Here is a 17,795-nt window from a genome sequence, read left to right on the forward strand (position 1 = left end):
GAGCTTTACTGTCAATTCTTGTCAGAGAGAAAAGAGAAAAAAGTTCATCTCAAAATAGAAAACATACCAAACCCTTGTTCAGTGTCTCATGTTAGGCTAGTTGTTCCAAAATGTACAGCCTGTGTTCACTGTGGATACACCACTAACTGTGAGGCACAGTCACAAAATTAGAGACCCTGGAACATCACACCTATCTGTGGTTGTATAAATAATTCTGGTGATGTGGACATGAAATATACATGACATGAAAGCCACACAGTGAGGATGTCACCACCAGAGCCCCAGTCACTCTCAGTGCCTCCATCCACCCAACAACACTGAAATATAAACATCATCACTGGGTGGATCTCTTCATGTTTGTCTAACATAAAGAGATCATCACATAAGTCACAATTATAATAAGACTACACATCTGGCATTTTGTAGCCTGTCTACAAATAGTTCCTTTTGAATAATCAGGGGAGTTTATTCATCAGTCCACTAATATGATGTGGTAAAAACTTCTGAGAGTACTCCAGAGCTAAAGACTGTGGATAACATGTATTAAAGCTGGGCTAGATTAAGAGATTAAGCGATTTAAGACATGAACTGTAAATTCAAGGAGATTGCTGCAGTCTGAGGGTGTTATTTTTGTCTTCTGAGGGTTTTATTTTTAGTTTTTATTTAACTTTTATTTTATCAGGAAAATCCCATTGAGATTTAAAATCTCTTTTACAAAAGGAGCCCTGGCGAGTTTATCGTCTTACACAATGCAACGAATTATAAATCCTGTTTCCAAGAAAGTTGGGATGCTCTGTAACAGGTAAATAAAAACAGAATTCAATGAACTGTAAATCTAAACTCAGAAGATTTACTTCTGAGTTTAGATTCATCTTTACTTCTGAGACATCTTTCTCAGAAGTAAAGATGGGCACCGATCTGCAAAAACAACTGTGTCTACAAATGGAGCAATTTCAGGATAACCTTCCTCGATATGAAACTGAAGACTCACCGTCTACATTATATAATGTCAAAAGATTAAAAGAATCTGGAGAAATCTGCACAAGGGGCAAGGCTGAAAATCAATACTGGATGCCCGTGATCTTTGGGGCTTCAGCTGGGACTACATTACAAACAGGCATGATTCTGTCACGGAGATCACTGCGTGGGCACAGGAACTCACTGTCTGTGAACAGTTTGTTGAGCCATCATCAATGCTGGAAGGTACACGTTTTAGGGCAACACCAGGATAAAATGAGCAAAACATCACAGAAGCTTCTCCGGGTCGAGAAAAGGCAGTGTGCTAGGATTGAAGACAGATCCCAAGTTAGCATTCCGGCTTGATAGAAAACAGCAAGAAGCACAGGGAAGGAAGCTGGAAATGTTCACAGTTCCTAACTCCAGCTCTGACATAATCACTGCAATGCTTAGCATGGAAAATTAACAAGAAATGTTTTTCAAAGTTGTGCTGAGGATATTTTTACAAGTTACTGTGGGTTTCTATTTTTTCAGGCTGTTCTGCTTAGATAATATACAGTAGCCTATACAGTACTGTATATGGAATTGCAGGGGCTCAGGGTTCTGAGTCAGCAGTATATGATGTCCCCAAGCAAGACAGAGTGAGTGAAATTGAAAGAAAAACAGTTCTGCAACAACAGCAGCGGCACTGCCTCCATCATCATCCCCTGTTCATTTGCACGTCCTTTCACTTTACACTGATGCAGCCCAGTGAATCAGCCCTTCCTATTTTGGACCTTTTTTTTTTAGCTCACAATTGGTGCAGCTTAATAATTTAGGACTGTTCATCTAACAGGGTTTTCAACCCATTTTGTAGTTTAAATAACTTTAACACAGCAGTATGAAGAACAGCAAGAGCTGACAGGTCAGCACTGACACACACACGCACACACACACACACACACACACTCTTTATTTTTGCCTTTATTTGGAGCTGCAGATGTTGCATCAGATTGTCACCAAACAGAATCTGCTCATAAATGTAACTCAGACTTCTCAAAAACAGCTTTTTCAGTGCTGACCTTCCACACCTCAGGGAATCAACGAGGGAAGAAAAACTCAGAACTCAAAAAGCACAGAGATCTTTCTTAAAGCCGAGACACACACACACACACACACACACACACACACAAGTGTGTTTTGCTATCTTTGTGGGGAATTTCCATTGACTTCCATTCATTTCTACAGCCTAAACCTTACCTTTACCCTTTTCCTAACCCTAACCATCACATACCTAACCCTAACCCTAACCTAAACTCAATTCATACCTTAGCCCTAACTCTGACCCCTGACCCAAAAACAGGGTTTCCCCTTGTGGGGACAAGGTTCCAGTCCCCACAAGGAGCAATTGGTCCCCACAACGTAGTATATGTCAGGAAAATTGTCCCCACAAGGTATTATAAACATACGCACACACACACACACACACACACACACACACACACACACACACACACACACACACACACACACACACACACACACACACACCAATGCAGTAGAGGAACAAGAGCATAAGAAACAGAGTGAAGATCTGAATGTACAGTAATAGTCTAAATAGTGTTATAATGCTAAGAGAGAGGCCCAGGAAAAAATAAATGAAATTAAAAGCATCTATAAAGAGCGCCCTGGAGCAGAGCCAGTGTTTGGTAAAGCCTGCAGAGTGCTGAGTGTTGCTGTGTGGTGACAGGTATATGAGCACAGCTGACGGTGAGATGAACAGCAGTGCAGCACTGCAGGAAAGTGGGGGCTTTAGGGCTTCAGGTTTTTAGTCCTTATTTAGCCATAAAAATACCTTTATCTGCCAATTCTGAGGACATTAGCATCCTCACTGCTGCCCACTCTCTCACCCCTTTTGTCACCCTGTGTGTGTTTGTTCAAGTGAGAGAGTACAGTATATATGTTTCAGCCTGGCGCTATACCAAAAAGGGACAGCTGGTCCTACAGTTTCTGCAATGCATGTGTGTTCCTAAATAAATAATCCAAATAGGGAGGGATTATTATTCACTGTGTGTTTGTGTTGTGTGTATATTGTGGTTTTAGGTCCTTTTGTGTTCTCCGTGCTCTGGTGTCATCCACTGCCATCCCTCTCCAAGGTACCTGCTCTTCAGTTTTGGAGACTGAAGTTCTAGTATATTATTATCCTGTTACTTTACACTAACTAGGAGATACGTGTGTCTGTGTTGAACCCACACAGTTCATGGATGCAGCTGCTAACCAAGTTTGCTATTCAAATGTCAGAACTAATACGGTCCTATTTCATACCAAAACTCTGAAAACGCAACAGTTGTTTTTCTTTGGTACCAAAGCAGCAATTCCTCTGGAACTGAAGGGGGCAGGACGAGGCTCTAAGTGTTCTAGTCTATCCTGACATGCTGAAAAAGAAGAAGGAATCCCACAAGCACAGGAAAAACTAAAAATGGCACAGCAGAAACTACATGTGGAAGATGGTGATTAGAGCAGTTGCAGTGATAGCTCTGTTCCGACTCATTAAAAAGAAGGGCAGAGTCAGCTGTGGAAGTACTTCCTGTTTGGGGGGTAATCAAGGGAAAGTAACTGATTCACAAAAAGCAATATGCAAATGATGAGAGCATGTTAAGTAAGGTGTGTGTATGTGTGAATCTCACCTTTGTAACGGTGCTCTCATCCACGGTGTCAGCTCCTATCTCTTTGTTAACGTAGAGCAAAGCATAAAGGTAGCCGGCCCGACCGTACAGCAGCTCATCGGGCATCTCAGAGTCTGGACTCAGCACCGACCGCTGCAGCTGGAGGAGCCTGACAGAGAAACACAAGAATCACTGACTGAAGCTGGGTTATGGCTCAAGAAGCACAAAGATCTTAGTTCAGTGTTTTCCACAGGAGCCCTGGCTGACACATTCTTTCACTGCCATGACCACAAACACTGTAGTAACTCACTGCATCAGCAAATGTGAATTAATACACCATGGAAAATGTTCAAACTCTCAAAAAAGGCACTGACTAGCCTGTATCTTAAAAATCCATAAGAGTCAGCCAGCAATAATAACTAGAAGTCTGAAATATTCTTTACTGTATATATGAAGAGCACACAGGAGCACTGTGATATTCCCAGAGGCCCCATCTCTTCTTTTACACTTTCAGATAAATATCCAACAGCTCGAGCAGTCCCAGCCTCTAACCTGGACAGACAGTCTTTGCTGTCAGTCGTGTTATTCAGTTTGTGGTGTACCACTGCACCCACTGCCAGTGGCCCTGCATCACCACACAGAAATGTCACTTTGCGCCCATTCAGGATCCTCATGCTCCTCTTGACGTAGTCGAGGGCCCTTTGCAGGTGGGACGCCTCATGTGAGACCCGGTGCAGCTGAAGGTACAGCAATGCAATGCCTGTGGTGAAAAGAATACATACAGTTAGGTTCATAAGTATCTGGATAATGATGTAATTTTTGTATACTTGCCTTATATATACAAAAATTACTATTGTATATTGTATAAGAGTTGTACTATTGTATAAGAGTTCTATTGAACAGCTACCAAATACTTCAAGGCTTGGAATTAACTCCAGATCTTCATTCATGCTTAATTTCTTATGGAATAACAAAGGAACAGGTCTCAGGTGGCCATCAAATTGCTTCTAAGTAAATTCTGCATTTACTTTTGAGCCTCAGCAAATGGGAGACTGTACAGTACCAGTCAAGGTGAGCGTGTCCAAACTTTTGACTGGTACTGTATAAAAAATGGCTCTAATTCCTAAACAGTTAATGTGATTCTTTTTGTCTTTTTAATTTAATATCCAGTAATGTTGCACAGAGCCAACATTACAGAAGCTGTGTCCTTGTCCAAATACTTACAGACCTAAGTGTACACAACAGAGACTATAGCTGGATGAAGGGATCACAGAATTGTTATCACTTCACATTTTTTATAGTGGTCGGGGACAGACCTGTCCAACCGGTGTAGGTGGAGAAGTCATGGGGGTCAGCTGTCTTTAGGCCCTCCTCCATCTGCTGGAGGAGATCTTTGATTTTACTCTGGACCTTCTTCTGAAAGGCTGCGCTAACCTGAAGAGGAGCGAGAGCACATTTAGAAACTCCAGTCGAGGGTTTCCACCAGAAAACCTGCCAGCAGCATTATCCATCAGCTATAAAGCTAACTGCTGATTGTGTGGTGGCACAGACAGAACAAAGGAGCTGCATTTGTGTGTGCAGGAGGGAGCAGCAGGAAGATAAAGTAACACGCACGGGGAGACAGAATCATATGTGTTTACACACAGCGATGAATGAGCTAGCCTACCTTGATTCATGGACATAAGTGTGTGGGTATCTGCTGTTGCTCTGATCTCATACCAATCCTAGAAACCAGGATATTTTGTTTAAAGTAAAGAAACATCAGGCTCAACTTAAACGTTGCTTTCCGAACGCCGTAAAATAAAATGTAACAAAATTAAAAGTCTCACCTTGAGGCGACTATTTGTTGTCATTTGGGGCTATATAAATAAAATTGAATTGAATTAGTATTGATCAGTAAAATAATCAATGATGGCTGGGCCAAAATTAATAAAATTAAATGTAAAAAATTAAAAAAAATTGTTGTTCTCCTCATTTATTTTCACTAGTTTCATTTCAAATCCTGAGTTTCCTGAGTCAGGATCAGAGCAGTATTTGATGTTTTCATCCATGCAGGTCGAGTGAACTGATGAGCTGCAGGTCTGCATCTGCTCTGCTAACACACGAGGACACAACAGGTCTCAAAGTGTGCCCTTTCCAACATTCTGTCAGCAGTGCTCAATCTAATAAATGCTCTGATATAAGCCAATAGCTCATGGCCTAAACTCCTTATTAGGAATCATTTAAGCAAATGTTAATTAGGTTATTTTCCACAAGGCCCAAAGCATCTCTAATTTAACATCATAGGTCAGGCCCTGGTTTAAAGGTTGATTTGATTGTGAATATGCAGTTAATTAATTCTCCATTCACTCTGAATCACCGATGGTGTGAATCAAAGCAGCGTCCTTCTCTCACTGACACACATGCCTCTTTTCTACGATACCTGCTTGACTCTACTCAGTTTTGTTTGCTTTCCATTACAGCCGAGTACCACCTCAGCAAGGTGGCCCGAAAATCCTGTGATGTCATTGGTATGCAAAATGGTCACTCCGTCCAGCTTCCTCTGGACTCTGTCGTCAGCCACCAAGCACAAAAATGTCTGTGTTGGTTAGTGTGTAGCGATTTCCCTCAGTGCCGGGTTTCAAAACCTGCAGGGTTGATTCTTGTGAAGGAGTCGCTCTCATGACTCATCTATTGACGTTACTGCCTGGCCAATCGGGGGCACGCGGTCTGTTGATGTTGCATTTTTGGCTTGACTCAGTAGGTAGTAGAGTAGGTACTAAAAATGTACCTGTTACCACGTACTACCACCTAATGGAAAACCCTAAAAAACCGAGTTCAGCTGAGCAGGTACTAGTGGAAAAGTGGCAATAGAGGAATGCAGGAGCCATTTGGTAAATGCATGACTTATTCAATCCTATCCACTCACCAGTGGGACCAACTAGCTTCAGTTTTCTTCCTGACAGGCTGATCAAGACATTAAAATGAGCAAGGCAGGATAGAGTAGGGTGAGGTGAAGAGAGATAATACTTCGTTTATCCCATATTTGGTCACTTTTCTGTTACAGAACGTGCTCCTCTGACGGTCCAGTAAGTGGTGCAGAGTATGGTCAGGACAGTTTGCAGTCTGTTCGCACTAATAGCTCCAATATCTTTATCCACTCCTGAGCTATTTTAAATCTATAAAACCTGCTTACTTATGCAGAAAAATAACAACAATAAAGATGCTGTGATATATCATAAAACCATAATAGCTTAAAAAATACCATAATACAAACTTTTGTCCGTACCACTCAGCTCACACACACACACACACACACACACACACACACACACACACACACACACACACACATCACTGTAAGATATAAATAAATGAGAAAAAGAAACAAATAAAATATAATAGATAATCTGACTTTAAATTTAATACATTCACAAACTATTTTGCAATATTATCTGCCAGGAAGCACACCTATCAATGAATACACAACAGTCTGCTCTATACTGGCTCCTGCTCCAAATCAGAAAATCCTTTTCCCCCAGCAGACAGTCCTAAATGCTAAAACCCACCGAGTCTGACCAGAGTGTGCTCTCTGTCCTCCAACAGGGAGGATTATGACCAAGGCTGTCTGTTCTCTTTGTCACCTCAATAGGCAACCATAGATGAGGGGATCAGTGGTGGAGGAAGAGGACAAAGTGAAGAGCACATGAATAAATGCTACTGTTCTGCATTACAATGGAATGTTCAGAAAAGCCAAAGAGGAGAATGAGTCCTTTAATGCTGAGTCTACAGCTCTGACATCAACACAACACAGTTTATACAAAGGACAATTCATTACTAGATATGGATAATGGATCTATTTTAGAGAATATCTGTATATTTAGAGATATTTTGGTAAGTACTATTAAATAAATAAATAATATGATGAGCATATTTAAGCCCAGTGCATTTCTTCTTGTTTTTTAATTTCATCATCTTTAGCACCTTCCAGCCACTGTAATCCAGGATGGTGGGGTTGGATTTTGTCCTGCCATAGGACAAGATCCTTTCTGGAGAAGCAGCTGCATGACATCATGGACCATGGACTAAACTTTCAAAATAAGAGCAGGTAACTGTCCATTAGTAAACTGATATCAGATGTCACTGTTCTCTCAGAGGGATGAAAAAAAGCAAAGTGTAAGGCTGCTGATTGACCTACCAATAAAGTGGACCACATAACATTCAGTTTGCAGCAAATTCTGTTCTGTAATAACTTTCCAAGACACTGGTATTTTAGTGAACACTGCTATTTTCACGGGTAAATATCATCTTAATATGAGTAAATGGAAAAATCCGTTACCTTCACTTGCAGGACTCTAAATGACCTAAAATTATACTCATTAGTAAAGATCTAATACATATTCCAGCAAAAATATGTTTTCAGTATTACCAATGCTCATTAAAACTATTCTAAGCATGCTGTAAGAGATTGATAGTCTGTGATTATTTTTAACATATCTACAAATACTTTTTGGTAACCACATCCTAGAACAGACACAAAAAATGTCCATGATAAACAAATTACAGAAAGTACATCATGCACTCTTGAACAAGATGTATACTACGCTAATATATATATATATATATATATATATATATATATATATATATATACACACACACATACACACACACACAATAAGCCACATGTAATATACTTGTGTGTACAGGAATATTACTACATAATGCACCCATATTACGTAATCTGATATCATACTGACATAAATGCATTGTGTATAACATCACTATAATCATATGGCAACCATGCTGTTTACATTTTATTGAGCAGTAGGTATGGCTTTAATATTGCTCAATACTGAGTCACAGTCTGTTATTTATGCTATTTACGGCAGTGAGTCATCCCTGAGCGACATGTTAGACAATGCTCAGCCAATCAGAAGCTGGCATCATAGGCTAATCAATAAGGCTGCAGCCTAGAACTGAGGCTGGCTCTTTACCTAGAAATTTGGGATTCCCAGCACTATCTAGCTACTGCCAGCTGTTCAGTGACCTAGGTCAGTTGCTAGATATGAGAAATCCCCACTTTCTCCATTTCAGTCAATAATAATCTAGTAGGTTTCGACAATCACGCAGCACAATAAGATCACATGGTTAAGCTAAGCCAATCAGGCACAAGGAAAAGGCTGTATATCATTAGCATATATTAGCAGCCTGAAATCCTCCATGTCCTTTGCCCTCCACTTCATGGACTGGTTCTTTAGCACGTTCTGCTCTACTTTGGGCACTCAAAGCACTTTATAGAACATATCTCATTCACACGTTCATACAAGCACTTCTTTCTATGGCTAAGTGCTTTCTATCTAACATTCACACACATTCATATTCCGATGGTTGCATCAGAGAGCAACTTGGGGTTCAGTATCTTGCCCAACGATACCTTGGCACGCAGACTGGAGCAGCCAGGAATCAAACCACCAACCTTCCGATTAGTAGGTGACCTCAGCTACCTCCTGAGCTACAGCCAGCCCAGATAAACTTCAGATAAATACAGCCAAAGTGCACAAAGGGTACTAAACATCCAGGAATATGAATATTGTGTTGCATCTCTTTGAAGAGTAAAGAACACATATGTTCAGTTTCATGGCTCAACTCCTTGTGGTTTTGGAGTCTATAGACCGGAAAGGTAAAACCTCACGGACAGAGGCCCTGATGGATGGATGGTATGATGACAATATCCTCCCACTTTATTTTGCAGGAGGTTAAAAACAACTGAAAGTGTCCACTGCAGCCACTGTCTGTACTTTTTGTACTTTCATCCTTTCCATCTTTTATGGTTTTTCACACTTCTCCCATACCAGGCAAACTCCACTGTCACTCCCATTCCTGTTCCAGCCCACTTGTCAATCAATCAGCATTCAACTGAAGCACAGCATCATTCATATCGAGCAACCTACAGTTGGGTTTTTGGGGGACTGTATAGAAGCATGTTTGTGGTGGTTGAAGACCCCTCTGGATAGACTCTCCGTAGGTAAATACCTCCACAGACAGACACAACTGTGGTTATTTGAAGCTGAATTCATGGTTCACTTGGGTGGTGCGCAGACTGCTGGCAGTCCGGGGATGGCCCATCTACCTGCAGATAGCTGTGATCAGATGGAGGTCTTTCAGCCATGCACAGTCACGTGTAATTTATGGTCCAGCAAATTATCCGTCTGCGTAAATATTACCATTCAGAGGAGGGGGGGTGGAGGTCACCAACCACAGAAGCCCTCCGTGCAGTCCTCCAACATCCTGACTGTTTGTGTGGTAGCAGATGATGTGAGTGTCTGCCGAATGTTGACGGAGAAGTGGGCTGGAATAGGGAAGCTCACTGGGAATGGAAGAACTGGGAAAAAAGACTTCAAAGAGCAAAACATTCTGCATGAAAAGCTCAGACAGTGGCTGCAGTGGACACTTTTCATTGTGTTTAGCAGTCGTTTTCACTTCAGCTCTTTGTATGTTAGAACTTTGCTGTTCTCCGTGGCTGGCTTATGGACCCACAACACAAGCAAGAGTGGGCCACACAACAACGGTTGTACCGCATACTTTATGTACTGTCTCCATCTAAAGAGCCATCTGCAGGCAATCCCCCCTGGACTGTCTGTGAACAGCAAACGCGTCGCCTTTGCTGGATCATAAATTGCGCCTTAGGATCTCGGAGGACCGCACGGAGCGCATCCGGAGTGGGTGAAAACGCCTCTCCCCGCCAGTCCGAACGGCAACGTGTACGCAGACGGGCACATATGCGGGACCATAAATTACCCTTAGCGACCCTGAATTGGATAAGAGCAAGAAAATGAATGAATGGATAGATTTTCGAGCACTGCGTGGGAGCGCGTCTGGGGTGGGAGTGAAAACCCCTCCCCCGACGGGGAAAGTGTACGCGCACACACATTTGCGGGACCATAAATTACGCTTCAGCAGAACACCGGCCGCACAATCGCTGACACTGACACGGATGGTCAGAGTCTCGTAGTTTTACGTAGTTTATGTCACTCGGACCCAAACGCACGCAGAGGACTCGCAGACGCAGAAAGTAGAACGCCTGCTTTAGCTTTACTTCGGAAAAAAGTAATTAGCTTTGTAACATTAACGTACTCAGATGTATGGCAGATGCAGAGACAAGACATTATATCCGTTAACATTAGCCAATCCCTTTCAGTGTCACGTACCTCCATAACAGTAACAATAACAACAAATAGTGACAAACCTGGGCCAAGCTAGCTCTACTTTCTATTAGCACGTCAGCAGATGTAAATATCAAAATGTGAAGTGCAAAAAAAACAACTTCTCACATTTCCTTCTCCATCAGACGGGTCATCGCAAACTACATCCGCTCCGGAGTTGGAGGTGACGACTCCTTGGTCCCAGTCAGGATATGGGTTTGAAAAAGAGCGCTCCTCCATCTCTGCCTCTGTAGCCGAGATCAGCTTCAGTCGCTTGGACATGTTATCTCCAATCGCTACGGCGGCTCGCCGGGGCCAAATGTCCCAGCACGCTGTAGAGCCATAATAGTGGAAATAAAAAATCGCATCAAAGAACTGTTTTCTTAAAACCACATCAAAATGATATGAAATAATAGTCTGAAAATAGAACGTGGCCATAAAATCGCTCATAATGTAGTTATAATATTTTGTTTAATGCTATTGTACAAAAGAAGCCAGCTATAGGACGGCATGCTTTAAATGGATGAAACGAAAAAAAAAAAAGCTTGCAGATCAAACCATGCTTATATTTTCATAAACTCAAAATAGGGTTTGAAGTTTTGGGTTACTCATTTAACATTAAAATTTATCGTTCTGTCTCGGTTGTTTCTTTTCTTTTTTCTTTTTTTTTTACTCATTTTTAGTCATATTCTACTTGGCAGTTAATTTTATTCCCCGAGAAATTCATTTTCTTTGCATCACACAGACTGAAAGGACGCTGGCTGTAACTAGAGATGGAAGTTTTAAATAGATTACAAACAAACTTCAGACAGTTAAAATGAATGGAGTATTATATTTAACATCAAGGAAAAAACTTTAATGAATGTCACCTTGGACAGGTTAAGTGTTCCCCACAGGCCCTCGACTTTTGTTAAATTATGAAATGAATATATATGCCGATTATTGTAGAGCCACGAGAAATACACCTCCTTTGTTTTCTTTGGAACAAAATGTGACGCCTAAGTGGGCGCAATGAGACGCAGCTCCAGTGTCTCAGTGGGAAAAGAGAACAATTGTTTCTGCACTGGCATTGCTGTAATCAAGCAGTAGGTCATTATATTAGCAGCACCGGCTGCGATGCTAAAACACTGCAGGTAATTCCAGGTGGAGCCAAAATTGGGCTTACCAAAGAGCTCAGCAGGCTATCCGATCAGCAGTGTGCAGGGTCTTCGGTTGCGGCAGCCTCCAGCCTCCGAGCAGCGTCTCTCAGCATCCCAGTGTCCAGCCTCCCCTGTTTTCCGGTGAGTGGACAGAAGTGGGAGCCGCAGTCTAAGCGCACAGGCAGGCAGCCATGTGTCACCGCATTACCGTATCTCTCCCTGCCTCTCCCTCCTCAGCATCCTCCTTGCTTCTCACTGAGCGCACATCAGAGCACTGCCAGTGCCAAATCACAGATACCCCCTTCAGCCCCCACCCCCCCACACACACACAAACACACACACACACACACACAGAGAGAGAGAGAAACCCTGAATGCTTTGTACAGATGCGTCGTAACTACCTCACTAACCCAGACTTCCCCTCCAGCACCCGCCCAGTACCCTTTAGTACCCAGCAGCCATAGTCCGGCAGCTGACTCCAAATGTGAATGGTGACAGATGGTGTTGGTGTGTAATGCTGTGCTGCCTGGATTAGGCAAACCATCACCCCTCCCCTTCTCCCTCCAAACAAATTCCACACTTCACAATCACCTCCCCCTCTTTCATCCATCCTTCTGTCCCTTTCTGTCGCTTACTCTCTCTGCTTCAAATGTGTCTTTTTCTCTCTTTTTTAAAGATTTTGAAAGGAAATGCGTTAACGGCGTTGGCTCTACGTCTAATAAACAAATTCAGAAGGTAAAACTTATTCTCGGTGTCATCCCTTTCCTAAAGGAGCCCATTTTAGCTGCATCTCAGCAGCACTTTCCAAGAGACACAAATGCTTTACTGACCCCCCCTTTGAAAGCTGCTGACCACAAGCTCTATAGTGCAACCAGAGCACTAATGGTACTTTGATCCAGCTGTTCCCACATCTGTATTTGCCCTCACAGTTTGTGAGAGCACAGCTTCATTCCATACAGCAGGAGCTTTAAAGCCGTTTGAAGCTCGTTTCCAGTGAAACTTTCAGTCTCTTCAGCCAAAGAATAACATAATCCATGTGACTACACTCCATTTGAGCACTGTGGGGAGGTTAAATGGGGGGTCTGGGGTTCCTCCCCCAGGGAATTTTGAACATCAGGCGTTTCATTTACTGAATTCTGGTGAATTTGCAATTTGTAGCTTTTTGGTTTCTGGTAGAAATGTGTGTATAAAGGAAAGCACAAAATCAGATACTTGGTAACACTTCAAATAATCAGCTTTTTTCATTTAATATTATTCCTGCTGAATCAATACACACCTATAGACGGGAATTATGTATCAGGCCCCTGCGTGAGGGCCAGAAGATTATTTTTTTGTTGTGGAAAGAACAGGTAAATGATGAGATGGACAGCTGTGTGTTTCCCTCGCTCACTTCTTTAGTTATACACAATTATGTGTTCCAAGGGCACCAAAAATACATCATAAGCTTAATATCTCATTACCAAAATCTTAATGAAGGAAAATATAAACACATACAAACCCATCCATGTGGCTATTCGTTTTATTAGCTTGTCTGATTTGGGGGGTAAAAGAGATTCACTGTTACAGAAAAGACAAATTAATATCTTCTAAATATTGGGAGGACTCTTCTCAGTCCTGACTTTCTTGTGACAGAGCTGTTCACATGATTGCTCAGAATATTAACACAAATGATGCAGTTCTGTTGTCTTCATCGAGCCATGACCTCCAGCTCACACCGAGGTGGATTGCAGCCAATTGTGGCGCATCTGGAATGAGAACTACCACCTCCAAACCTGAGGCCACCAGCTCAGCAGTGTCCCCAGCACACGCTGGAGACATCGTCTCTCAGCTGGCTCAGGAACGCCTCAGTGTACCACCAGAAGGGCTGGAGGAGGAGGTAACGGCATCTCTGCTAAACTGCTGCAACCTGGATAAGTGGAATCAAATAAATGGTTGGATGATATAATTTAGACATAGTTAGCACTGCTACTTTGCCCTTTGAAAGACTAAAATATAAACTAAATGATACTCAAGCTCCATTAGTGGCAAGAATGTCAGTAATTGATCTTTTTTCCTAAAAAAAGATAAAAAATATCTATATATTTATACATACACCCTCCACCCCCTCCAAGCATCAGAGGGCACAATAAAGTCACTGCTATGGAGTTAACACTTCTAGACCCCCCCCACCCCTTCATAAAACATGGGATAGACAATGTTTAAAGGTTATTGCATTAACATTGATGTTTTTTCCGTTTTTTTTTTTTTTTAAATGTAACCAATATTTGCTCTTCTCATTCAGCTCGCTCCGCCTGCTCTTTCTGCCGTGCCTCATGGAACCACCTTCTCTGATCCAAGTGTCAGTGTCATATCAAGAAACATTTATTCCTTTTTTAAACTGAGATATGCTTCTGTTGTCTGACATGTACTCATCTTTCTCACTGCGCTCAGCTTACTTTTATCTAAGGCTGCTGCCCTTATTTATGCTCATGGTAACACAACTGAAGATAACTCATCTAACTGTACGCGCTTTAATGACACACAAGTCCTGCTGCAAATTTTAAACAATAACAATCATACAGAACACAGTGGGACTAATATATGAATGCTGGGTGCCACCTGTGAGCATAACAGATGGTTGAGTGAATGTGTAGCTAAATAATGTTCAACCTTACTGTCGCTATAACGAGCATTTGTGCCCAGTTTAACAAGAAACACCAGACTCCAGTAATAATGACACATTTTAGAAAAATATTTATTCCCATAATTACAGGTCCAGGACAAAATGACACAATACGCTTCCTTCTTGTCTTTGTTTAGTACCTTTGAAAGCAATGAGACGGTACAATGTGTAACTTTGGTTATACCGACGTCCTTCCAGAAGCAAGTCTCTGCCACAGCAGCCATCTTCAAATGCCACTAGGTAGTTATTTGGAGCTTGATGTAAATGCTGTCACATGAAAACTGCATGCATAGAATCACATAACAGCTGATACACAGGTCTAGAGGAACAAACTGTAATTCTGAACATATGAAACATTAAAATATAATCCAGGCTGAAAGGAGCACAGGAGAACTCATTAATGGGTTTTCCATTAATGAGCTCCTCAGACGTGTTCTTGTGTTATATAAAGACACATTTAGCCTTTTCTCCAGCTTCAGCTTTGGCATGTTAAACAGTATTTATAAGAAAAAAAACATAATTCAAACCAGTGAAAAAGCTTTGAAAATCTTCCATAAGGTCAACAAGCAGCTTCCAAGACTCTAATGGTCTGTTTACTGGATTTATGTTGCCATCAAAAAGGGCTTTGGAAAAAAAAGTTTCCTCTTCTCAAAGTCTAGATCGCTCAGTGAGCCTGTGACTGTCAGAGCGTCCCAGCTTCTTCCATGAATGGTGGCATTTTCCAGGAGAACTGACTGATTTGATTTTATGTGTTGAGCTATTATTACCTTCCCTGGAGGTACAATTACCATGACAAAATACATCAGGTAAACCTTATGCATCTAAATTAGTGCTGATTAATCAGGAAGTCGCTGCAGGTTTAATCAGGTAAATTAAATCCAAATTTCCATCACAGTGTATCATGAACTCTTTCCACTGCTGTACGCACGGTGACCACTGGAGGGTGCTGTCATTGGGGTGCACATGCATATGAAATATCTGCATGTTGTAAAGATTACAGGGAGGTCACGTGCTCTGGACTGACATGCTGAATGCATTTTCTGCACTTTTATTAAAATCTTCAAAAGATTTTAATATTCTGCTAATATTTCTGTGGATGTTATTTAACATGTAAGCCACACTTTTCATTTTAAACAGCTGTTGTTACATTTCTGCACCGTAACACCTGCTGAGTTCGTTTGTCTCAGATGTTTGAGGAAACCGATTGCCTTCACTTATTTGGTGTTGTTAACTCAAACAATTAAATATATAATTTTGTTAAGGGAATAAAAGTAATTCAGTTTGACTCAATTCAGTTTTATTTATATAACGGCAAATCACAGCAAACAGTCGCCTCAAGGCGAAACTCAAGTACTCAATTTTAAACACTCCAGTAAATAAAGTTAAGATTAAATCAACTTAATTTATTTGATTATTAACATATGTGAGTAACATTAACTTAAATGCATCTGTTTAATTTATACTTATTGAGGCTGAAGAGCTTGAAAAAAGGCGACTGGACCTCTTTAAGGTTTTGTGGATACCTCACCTCTCATCCAGTCGCCTGTTTCTGAGCTCTTGTGACAGCTTCAGCCTCAGTTATGACTCCTCAGCTTTTAGTCTGCAGCAACAATCAGGTCTGAAACAACTTACACTCTGTTAGCTGAATGCTGAACACTCACTCCACTGTGTAACATTTCACTGTTCCAAACTTTCTATGTTCAGAACATTAATCTGTAGTTAATATTTCACTTCAGTGAATACAAACACATCCTTCACCAATGTTCAAGAAATGTTTTGGGGAAACTTGCTTTTCTTTTGATTTTGTCTTTTCTGAACTTCTGATGTTTAGCTGACAAATTGTAATTAACATAACTATGTGAAGCCTCTGATCAAAATCAGTCACATTCATAAAACAATTCAACAATAACCCATAAAGGTCTTTATAACAAAATCTGCTATTATGCACATTCTGCCATTTATGAACCAGTTTTCTTTGTTTTAGAATATTTTGGACAGTAATTGAGGCAGCTTTAGGAGCACAGGGACCACAAATCCAAAGATTTACAGTTTTATCTATTTTTAACCCACCCTTTACCCCCCCCCCCCCCCCCCCCCCCCCCCCCCTTCCAACACACACACACACACACACACACCCACACAAAGCATTGAATTCAGGTGTTCCAATCACTTCCACGGCCACAGGTGGATCAAACCCAGCACTTCCGCATTCAGACCGTTTCTACAAACATGAATGAAAGAATGTGTCCACAGTCACCTGTCAGTGGTGTCATAATGAAGAGACCTAATTGTTGTGAAGGAATTTTTCTTAATCATCTACTTTAGTTGTCTTCCTTCCACAAGATCATTGGCTCAGCCACTCCTGAAGTTCTCTCTGAAAGGTTGATGTGGGTTTTCAGCCTAATGATAGCTTCCCTCACTTGCACTGACATCTCTTTTACCTTGGAGAGTTCCAGTGAACAGCTTTAAATAATGTTGACTTATCACCACCTGGTGGTGAGTTGTGCCTGGTAGCTGGAGAGAAGGAGGATGCTAGTGCTTGTATATACTAATATTACACTGTTGAAGGCCTATAGACTGCTAATATTAAATCTTGATAATTGTAAAACGGTGTGCCCTGAGTCAGTATTTATTTCAATACATCAATGACCAATGCAATGCTGCATGTGAGATAACTGGCAAGATGCCGCTAATTCAAAGTTGACACAGTATTTAAGGGGGTTATTTTAATCTCCATTTTTGTTCTTTGAAACCAGGCAAAAATCAAACATTTAAAATCAACTGATTTAATACTTTGGAATATATGCTTACAAATAGACTGTTGTGAAGCAACATCTCATATCTGCCAAAGTCATTTAATTAATCACACTCTTATGATTTAATGAATGACCTATTGCTTACAAGATCAATATAAGGGCCACTCCTAATTTAAAGCATAAAACTTAAGTACAATATTATTTCTTAAGCTAAATGTACTGTAGTTAAAGAGGTTTCTGCAGCTTTAAAAACAAATATGGAGGCAAAAGCTCTTTTAGGTCAGTCTAAATCATACAGTGATTTGAGGCAACTGTTTGTTGTGATTTGGGGCTATATAAATAAAACTGAATTGATTTGAATGGAGTTAAAATAAGAAACTAAAGTATATATATAATTTTTAATCACAGCAGAGTAACTGCTGGGTTAATGAGCCTGGAGATGGGGAAGTGGG

The 17,795-nt window shown here is 41.1% G+C and overlaps 1 protein-coding gene across 1 annotated transcript in view; it reads right to left on the reverse strand.

The window, feature by feature from the left end:
- lancl2 (LanC lantibiotic synthetase component C-like 2 (bacterial)) overlaps window positions 1–12,168 on the reverse strand; it is a 28,066-nt gene extending 15,898 nt beyond the window's left edge. Inside the window, exons 1-5 of the mRNA XM_030757021.1 lie at window positions 11,952–12,168; window positions 10,916–11,118; window positions 4,919–5,036; window positions 4,155–4,362; window positions 3,624–3,771 (exon numbers count right to left, since the gene is read on the reverse strand). Of these exons, the coding sequence (XP_030612881.1) occupies window positions 3,624–3,771; window positions 4,155–4,362; window positions 4,919–5,036; window positions 10,916–11,068 (627 nt within the window). The 5' untranslated portion in view covers window positions 11,069–11,118; window positions 11,952–12,168. The remainder of the gene's footprint in view (window positions 1–3,623; window positions 3,772–4,154; window positions 4,363–4,918; window positions 5,037–10,915; window positions 11,119–11,951) is intronic.
- Window positions 12,169–17,795: the final 5,627 nt, after the last annotated feature.

The sequence above is a fragment of the Archocentrus centrarchus genome, chromosome 20 (assembly GCF_007364275.1).
Source record: "Archocentrus centrarchus isolate MPI-CPG fArcCen1 chromosome 20, fArcCen1, whole genome shotgun sequence".
In the NCBI taxonomy this organism is placed as follows: Eukaryota; Metazoa; Chordata; class Actinopteri; order Cichliformes; family Cichlidae; genus Archocentrus; species Archocentrus centrarchus.